Source organism: Chrysochloris asiatica, unplaced genomic scaffold, assembly GCF_000296735.1.
Source record: "Chrysochloris asiatica unplaced genomic scaffold, ChrAsi1.0 scaffold00161, whole genome shotgun sequence".
Classification (NCBI taxonomy): domain Eukaryota; kingdom Metazoa; phylum Chordata; class Mammalia; order Afrosoricida; family Chrysochloridae; genus Chrysochloris; species Chrysochloris asiatica.
The window spans coordinates 4305534-4315184 of record NW_006408679.1 but is presented as its reverse complement, the minus strand read 5'-3'; the positions used below and the strand labels follow the sequence as shown (position 1 = coordinate 4315184).

General features: G+C 41.2%; 1 protein-coding gene across 1 annotated transcript in view; it reads left to right on the top strand.

Annotated features, from left to right (window-relative positions):
* Positions 1–9651, top strand: part of DNAH14 (dynein, axonemal, heavy chain 14) — a 641625-nt gene that overhangs the window by 520812 nt on the left and 111162 nt on the right. The window contains 1 exon segment of the mRNA XM_006871162.1: positions 7116–7272. Within this exon segment, the coding sequence (XP_006871224.1) occupies positions 7116–7272 (157 nt within the window).

The following is a 9651-nucleotide window of genomic DNA, read 5'->3' as shown; positions in this document are numbered from 1 at the left end:
TGGTGGTAAACAACTACTCAAGGGTGTCTCAATTTGGGCTGGCCTGTGCTCTTGAATAAGGCAGGCTCTAATCACACACACAGAAAAAAAAAGGGGAGGGAGGTGGGAGCGGCAGACGAAAGAGTAAAAAAGCGTGGCTTAATATAAGTAAGTCTTTAGTGCCCTAACTCTTTTTCAGTCCCTTCTAAGCTCTTTTCCTTGTTGGTAAGCTGTGGAGTTAATCGTGGCCCACAGCGACCCAGTATAGAGTTTCCAAGGGGCAGCTAGTGAACTCTAATCACACTCCTTACAGTTCAAAAGGCTTTTCAGTCTGGCGCATTAACCCACAGAATTACAGCAAGACTGCTTTGTTATTGGTGTCTCAGCTTGGGCTGGCCTGCGCCTTGATGGGCGGGCCTGAGGCTCGGAGGATGGGCAGAGGGCTGGCCTAGGCCAAGAAAGCTGAGGGTGGGGGCAGGCAAATGGCGCAGCCATGTCTGATGATGTCTATAGTGCCTCTCTCTGTCTCCCTGTGCCGTCTCCAATTTGCCCTATAGCCATGCCAACAATGCCCAACTGGCAATGAGGCCCTCCCCTGGGATGGATCGTGCTAGTTCCTGTGATCCCACTAGCTCTCCCGGAGTGTCCGCCCTCTGAACGGCTCCACTCAAGCCCTGAGCTCCACACTCTGCAATGGGCGGGGCAGTCCCCGAGGTGGGAACTAAGCGCAGGCAGGTAGAGGCTCAAAATGCTTGTAACTCCTCAGCAGTTTGTTTTTTTTAAAAAGCAAGCTCATAATGTTAAGGCCTAATGTTTTATGTTTGCCCCAAGGCTGTCTGTGTACTAGGCCGGGGTCTCTCTGTGCGAAACCACCCCCGTATTCTCCGGAGCCCGTGTATTTGTGCTGCCCAGTCAGGGAAGCACCAGAAGTCCTCTCTAAGTTATTCTTCTTAATGGTATCCCACATAAATCTTAGGCATTTCTTGGGTTTGTTTCTTCTTTTTTCTGATTGTTCTTCTAGAAAACTAGTGTTGAGAGACTTGTCTTCAAGCTCACTAATTGACCTTCCATTGATTCAATTCTACTCTTTGCCCTTTCAATGTATTATGCATTTCTGAAATCTTAGTATTAATTTGTATTTCTATTTGCATATTTTGTATTTTTCCTGAATTTTTATTTATATTGTCCATTTGTTCTGGTGGTGTTCTCCTGAAGTCTTCTAAAGTCTTTTCTGTATTCGCCTTGGTTTCACCTGTAGCTTTCTCAATCTTTCAATCCATTTGTTATTGTTAAGTGTCGTCAAGTCAGTTCCAGCTCATAGCAACCCTGTATAAGGTTTTTAAGGAGCAACAACTGGGTTTAAACAGTCAACTTTGAGGCTAGCAGTCCAGTTTTTTTCATATAGTCCCACACCAGGACTCTTTCAATCCACTGAAGGTAACTAAATATCATTCTTTTGGATTCTTTTTCAGATAGTACCAATACCTTTTCTTCTTAGAAATCTTTTCTGGCTCTGCATTTTGGTCACTTGTTTCAGCCACACTGTATTATTTCTTCATGTATATTAGAATTATTTTTTTGTTCCTGAGACATTTTGGTGTTATTGCATTTGTATTTAATTGATGATGATATGTTTGTGTGTTCTTAGGCACTCACCACCTGCCTCCTGGTGGATGTGATAGAGAATGGAAGTGTGTGCAGCTGCTGTCTATCACTGATCAGGTGATACAGGAGCTGGTGGCAGTTTTTGCCCAGTGGGCATGACTGCAAGGGGTACAGTTGTGACTGGGATGTATGGGCACAGTTATCTCCTGTCAGGTGAGGTAAAAATGAAAAAATATAAACACATGTTGGGGTGGGAGGGAGAAGCAAAAAACAAAGAACAAAAGAGGAAAAATGAACAGACTCCAGACTGAAAAAAAAAGTAACTAAAAAGAGACAAGGGAACAGGAAAATAAAATAGGGGAAGAGAAAATTAAGAGAGACTAACAAAAGAAAGAAAAATACAATAAACAAAGTTAGTAAGAAAAAGAGATAAGAAAAGGGTAAAGAAAAATCAAGAGGTAAAAAGAAGGGTAAAAAAGGGAAGGGTAAAACAGAAGATAAACAGGGAAAAGGAGAACAGAGAAAGAAAGGATGAAAAAGCAAGGAGAAAGAAAAAACATACAAAACACAATGACAGGGAAAAAAAACAAAAATACACAATGACAGGAAAAACTAAGGCAGGGCCAGACTCAGAGAGGACAAGCAGTTGGGGGCAGAGTACTCGGTAGGACTAGCATTCTGTGACAGCCAAGAAGCTAGGAAGATGGAAGGGAGAGGATGAGAGGGTGGTGTGCCTAGTTCTAAAGGGAGTTCCTGTAGGCCTAGGTGTTGTCTATGGCCAGGACGCCTCATCCAGTAGTTTGTGCAGGACCCAATGGTGCTAGGTCAGGGTCTTCCAGGCCCAGAGAGCAGCTTGGGGCAGGATGGCTGGTTACGAGACTTCCTGCTTATCCAGAGCTGGCCAGGCAGCCAGCTCTGCATGGTCTGCTTCTCTGAAGAGGCAAGACTCAGGATTATGCAGCCAGCTCCCAACTCACAATGGCACTGCTCTGACCTCTAGCGGAGCAGGGACTGTGCGGGAGTAGGTGAGGGTTGGGGCTGGCCATGTGTCTGGTCACCAGGAGAGTGTGGAGAACCAGAGACAATCTCACCTTTCTTGTTACCAGCCACCAGTGTGTATCTGTGCCATCATATCGTCGCTCAGATCCACAGTTCACCCATCTGTCTCTTCTCTTGCCACCCCATTCAGCTTCTTCTCCTTCAGTATCAGTCCACATCTCTCTCCTTTCCTCTGAATCTCAGGGTTCCAGGATTTGGTCTGTTCCATTTGGTCTGTCATATCTTTGTTGCAGAGGCTCCGTGTAGCGTGTCTTGCCTAGTCCACCAGTTTGTGCTCTTTGCAGTGACACTATCTTGTACTTCCCAAGCTGTCATTGTTGTTAGGTGCTGTTGAGTCCATTTCAACTCATAGTGACTTCATGTGACAGATCAGAACTGTCCCAACAGGTTTTCTAGGCTGTAATGTGGCCCTATAGGATAAGCACTTGACTGCTAACCACAAGGTTGGCAGTTCGAATCTACCAGCTTCTCCTTGGAAACCCTATACAGGTGAGTCAGAATTGACTCAATGGCACTTAGCAACAACAATCTTTATGGAAGCAAAGTGTTAAGTTTTTCTCCCATGGAGCTGCTGTAACTATTGTTAAGTATCGTCCAGTCAGTTCCAACTCATAGCGAACCTGTATAGGGTTTCTGAGGAGCAGCTGGTGAGCTTGAACTGCTGACCTTGCAATTCAAACCGATGTTGCAGTCCAGCACTTTAGCCCACAGCACCACACCACCACTGGGTGGGTTCAAACTGCTAAACTTTCTGTTTCAGCACTTAACTATTACACCACTAGAGCTCTTTAACTAGATCTTGATAAATTCATCATTAGCTTGAAAAAAACATGGAGTCCTGGTATGGAGTTGTGGGTTAATGCGGCTAAACTGCAACATCAGTGTGAACCACAAAGGCAGCAGTTCAAGCTCACCAGCTGCTCTTCAGAAACCCTATACAGGGTCACTATGGGTCAGAACTGACTTGATGGCGTTTAGCAACAACAACAACAAACCTTGAAAAATATTCTTATTTTCACATCCACCCTCTAATTTAGTGGGGGTAAAAACTCATTCCTCTCATTCCCCTTTTGACCCCAACTTCATACAATGCTAGCTGGACATCTTTTGATTTTTGCAACATTTTAAAATTCACTCTACAAAGAAATTAAAAACAGATCATACCTGACCAATAGACATACTGTTTTGACCTGCAATTTTTGTTTTTGTTTTTTGAGCCAAAATTTGCAAAATTTGAGAGCTTGTTATCATAAAACTTTAGATTTTTTTTTCTTTTATTGAATATTAAAAGATTATGCATTACTGGACCTACATTCCCCAATGGCTGAGCAGTGTCTGTCACTATAGGCCATGTCTCAGTCTCCAAAGCCCATGCTATAGAGGCAACTCGGATTGGTAGTAATCCTATAGGACAGAGTAGAATCACTCCTTAGCATTTCCGAGATTATCAATCTTTATGGGTAGGAGCAGATAGTCTCATCTTTCTCCCTTGGAGCAGCTGGTGGCTTTGAACTGTCAACCTTACAGTTAGCAATCCAGTGCTTAGCGCACTGCACACCACAACTCTCCATTGTCTTCTTGACACAGAAGCTGTATGTCAGTAGCTTTCAGGCTCCCTATTCATCTTTGTTTTTCTTATAAAGGAAAATTATGTTTCCCTTCTACCCAACCCACTTCTTTAGTTTTTATTATTACCTAGCAAATGTAGACAAATTGGGACCCTTATTTACCACGTGAAAGATACTCAAAGGACATTAATTGACAAATACAAAATACTGGACAATCTGCATAGTACAACTCCATTTGTAGAAGGGAAAAGAGAGAGAGAAGGAGGTAATAGCTGCTTGTATGTGCACAAAAATATATGCATAAGAATCCATAAGAAACACTAGTAATTACCTAGGGAGTAGTGCCTACACTTTCTAATGTATACCTTTGTATTGTTTGGATTTTATGCTGCAAGTAGGTATTACCTTTGCAACAAAATTCACTAGAGTTTAAAAATCACAATATACGTTAATCCTCCCCAATCAGCTCCAGATCATTTTAGTTTATGAAATAGCAACTTTAGGAGCATGGTGAGTCTCTATTTTCCAAGCCCAGAGTCAGAAGACATGGTATGATGACGTGCACATGAATTTATTAAGAAACTAAGAATATTTGGAACTGGACTGAAACTGAAAGAATCAGAATTTGAGAGTATCACATTAGAAGTTAGAAAGAACTTGACCTCGAGTGTTAGAACATTATGACACTCCATGAGGACAAGGATTTTGCTTAGTTTGCTCACCTTTCTCTATGGTTGTAGCCTGTTGAGCAGAAATGAGGGAAAAAAGAGATGACAATGAAGAAATAGGGACATGAGGATGCTAGAACTATTTGTGACTACTTAGAAAAGAACAAGTGAAATTAAATTCAACAAAAAAGCTCCATTTCTTCTACCTTCTACTTTTCTTCTGCCCCTAAAAAAGAAAAGAAGTAAACCCTGTAAGGCAAAAAATTACAATAGTGAAAACAAACAAAAAAAATCAATATATGATTGATTAGTAAAGTGCTGCACAGGAACTTTTTAAAGTGTTGAAGAGCAGAGATGTCAGCTTGAGGACTAAGGTGCGCCAGACCCAAGCCATGGTGTTTTCAATAACCTCATATGGATGTGAAAGCTGGACAGTGAATAAGGAAGACTGTAGAAGAATTGATGCCTTTGAGTTGTGGTGTTGGAGGAGAATATTGAAAGTGCCATGGGCTGCCAAAAGAACCAATAGATCTGTTTTGGAAGAAGTGCAGCCAGAGTGCTCCTTGGAGGCCAGGATGGCTAAGCTTCGTCTCTCCTACTTTGGACATATTGTCCGGAGGGAACAGTCGCTGGAGAAGGATGTGATGCTGGGTAAGGTGGAGGGTCAGAGAAAAAGAGGAAGACCCCCAACGAGATGGATCAGCCAGGTGGCATCATTGATGGTGTCAAGTGTAGCAGCGGTAGTGAGGTTGGCCCAGGATCAAACATTGTTTCGTTCTGCTGTGCATGGGGTCGCTATGAGCCGGTTCCGACTCGATGGCACCTGACAACAACAACAACAGTAAAGTAAAGGAGGAACTAGCAGCTATGACAAAGAACCGTGACTGGGCTTTGTGCTTAGGAACACAGACTCTTGGAAGTAATGGTGTCTGGTTCTATACCTCATCATTTGTTTCATTTAGCTGATTCTAACATTGTCTAGGAGTCCTGGTGTAGTGCTATGGGTTAATGTGCTGGACTGCAAAGCCAGTTCTAACTACAAGGTCGGCAGTTCAAGCTCACAGCCACTCCTAGGAAACCCTATACAGGGTCGCTATGGGTCAGAAGCCACTTGAGGCACTTAACAACAACATTGTCTTGTTATTTTAATATTCTTGGTGAACTCTGCTATTAGACCTCAGATTCTTTGTGTGCTGCCAATATTTGAAGATCAATTTTTTTTTTTTTTTTTTTAGAAACAGGAAAAAGCAGAATTCAACATAAGGATTACATGCACCATGTTAAGAATATGAAATTGCCAATTTTGATATTTTTTACTTATAAAAAAATGACAATTTCATGATTCAATGTTGTACATCCACACAGACCCACACAGTTCAAAATTCTGCCTTAAATGATGGCATTTCCATTACTGAAAATTCCCAGGACAGAATTAATGATCATTTTATAAAGAAATAGCCCATAAATGATTTGTGTAAAGCAACTCTCTTGGGGAAAGTCTTTCCTCTGAATTTTTATATTTATTTCCAATAGACCCTGAAACTACTTACTACACATATGTTTCCAAAATATTTTCATCCTTCTAGGAGTCCTGGTGTGGCTCTATAGGATAAGCACTTGACTGCAAGGTTGGTTTAAACTGCAAGGTCAGAAGCTCAAACTCACCAGCTACTCCTTGGAAATCCTATACAGGGTTGTTATGAATTAGAATAAATTCCATGACACTTAACAACAACAAGAGTTTCTCTCAGATAGGAACTGAGTTTGCTTAAATTCACACAAATTGTGCTATTCAGTTGCAGGTGTTTTTAAACAGAAAAATCAGTATTCTTCCACCTTTGTGCTATCTTGGATTTTTTTTTTAAATCCCTCAAAACCCTGGGGTTCCTTTGCTCCAAACATGCATAACAGAACAGGAAGAAGCCCAAGGAAAAGGGATAAGGTTTGCTGTTGTTCCAGAACCAAGAGCACAACCTGGATTTTCACATCCAACACTGAAAGAGATAGAGGCACAAGTGGTCCTTGTATCCAGGAAGGGCCACAGGAAGGCCAAGAACAGTGGGGCAACTTCCCCACCACACACAGACTCTCTCCCATTAAACTGTCCCACTGCAACTGCCACCAGAAAATGCTGACTGAATGCTAAACAACGAATACTGCCTAGTGTTGTTTAATTTTACCCTATGGAATATTCCAGTGAACAGTGTTTACATTTACCTGATGTTTTCTTCTCTAGATAAAAATTCTTCGACCTGAGTGTTTAAAGAATGCAGTGAGAAAATTTGTAACTGAAAACATGGGAAATGAGTATCTTCATACTACTGAAATTAATTTGAAAGAACTGTATAAAGAATCCAACGCCAGAACTCCATTGTTACTTATTCACTCTCATGGTAAGCTGTTTGTGAATACTTAAGATGGGAAAGTAAATTCTGAAAGTGTCGGGTTTCTGTATTTAAAATATTTTCCTATTCTTGTTTAAATGTTTTGGGAAAGGTACCACTTAAAACATTCTAAAATTGCAAAAGAACAAAGAGGAATAAAACTACTCAGATTCATAAATATGGAAAAACTTATCAGTGCTAATTTTCCATGCAGAAAATGCCTTCCAATCATGGAATATTGGTCGGGTATTTGGGATTGCCTTTAAATGTATAAACTGTTTTGATTAGCTTTGATTTGTGAATATATGTTTGTGAATATATGTGAGGGGGCTTCAAAAAGTTTGTGGAAATTTTCCATTATCTTTCAATTCCATTTTTCCTCAAACTTTTTGTAGCCCTTAGCCCTGGGGACACTGTAGAATAAGCACTAGACTGCTAACCTAAAGGTTAAAAGTTCAAACCCACAAGCCAGTCTGTGGGAGAAAGATGAAGCTTTCTACTCCTGTAAAGATGAACTGTTTCACTATATGGTTGTTATGAGTCAGAACTGATGTATTGGCAGTGAGATTGGTTTGGTTTTGGTTTATACACATGCATGTATATACACATGAGAGTCAAAAAGAATGACTACTATGATTCCAGTTCATACATACACAAATTTATTATACATAAAACATGTTTAAATACATCTCTGCCATCAGTGGATAACTGCAGACAAGTTCTCTCAGTAACACCCTTGTCTTGGTTTCATTACTGTGCCTTAGGAAAGAGGTCCAATAAGAACTGTGACTTCCAAGGGGATCTATTGGGGGCCAATTAAATTCTAGGCATAGAGGTCAGCTCAGAAGGTTATGGCAATGGTTTTCTGGCATTTCAAATGGGTAATCTTGATAGACTTTCTCCAAAGACACAGAATGATCACAAGAGCTTATTATAAAGTTGTAAGAAAATTGAAAACTACATTGTTAGAAGGCCAGGAAATTTGCAACATTTTTTTTTCCCCATCATGACAATGCATCTATTCATTCTTTGAGGGTAGCAAAAGCTGTCTTGTAAGAATTTCTTTAGGAAACCTTGCCCCATTCACCCTACATCCCTGAACTTGCTCCTTCGGACTTCTTTTTGTTTCCAAAATGCAAAGATCCTTTAAAAAGATAATTTGAGTCCATAGAGGATGCCAAATCTGCAGTTTTGACAAAGAGTTCAGAATTCTTCAGGGAGGAGTTAGAAAAATGAAAACACTACCTTCAGAAGTGTTTTATAGACCTCTTATAAAATAGTCACTTGAGGGGGAGAGAAAGGAAAGATAGAAATATCACCATAGAAAGCTTGTAAGTCCGTCTTCTGGCTATTACTGATTGGAGTACCTAAAATGGAACTACATTGTGCCCAGTGCAGGAGGCTTCCTGCAGAACCTCTGCATTACATAAGACCATAGATGGAATCCTGAACCGCATCCAGAATGTTCTAAGGTGGAAATTTCCACTTGAAAAGACAAGCAGACCAGCCCAGAGTGGGGTAGAAGAACAGAAGATACTTCTTGAAAGAAAGACCTACAGGAAAAATATAAAACAATATAAGGAGTCCAACTGATTACTACAAAAACAAGCAAGTTGCTCAACCAGAAGACATCAAGGCAAGTGGTCAGGTCCCCTCAGGGCAAACCCCTTCCAAGACTAACACTTAATAGGAATACACGCTCTGACTGGTGACCATGTTCATCACCAATAAGGGGAAGTGAGGGAAAAAGCAATGAAGCTACGAGCTAAGCCCTACTATGTTCAATAGACTCTTGTGAACCTAGGTGGAGACCTGGTCAGCCAGCAGTGTGGCAAGACCTGGGGACTCTTGAGCCCAGAGTCAGTGACATAGCCACAGAGGACTAGAGTGGAGAGTGAAGCATCCAGCTGATAAGAACACCCACACTTGCAGATAATACCCACTTGACCTGGCTTCAATGACTGGATGATCAGAGCTCAAGTAGAAAAAGAAAGAAGAGGAAAAAAAGAGTAAACTGATACAATTTGATGAACTTGACCTACACCTATGGATGCAGTAGCTCAAAAGAGGGAACAAATCTTCACAGTTAGGGTCATTCCCACCCCCTCCATACACAGAGTAGACAGGGATGGGCCACTTGGACATTGGCTATCCAAAATGGGAGGTGCTACAAAGGCAAGAAGTGACTCGCTTACAAGCTTTCAAGAGGGAACCTAGATCCAGAGGGTGTGAAGGAAGGTAGAATCTCCACTGAGTAGTATCCAATCTGTCTGGGCAGAGCTGATGAAAGGAGATGGGGCTAGGTCTCTTGTGATACAATAGTGAATAATTGTTATCAAGACTGATTGTGAGGGTTGGAAATGTAAAGGTAGATGTTTTGTAGCAAAA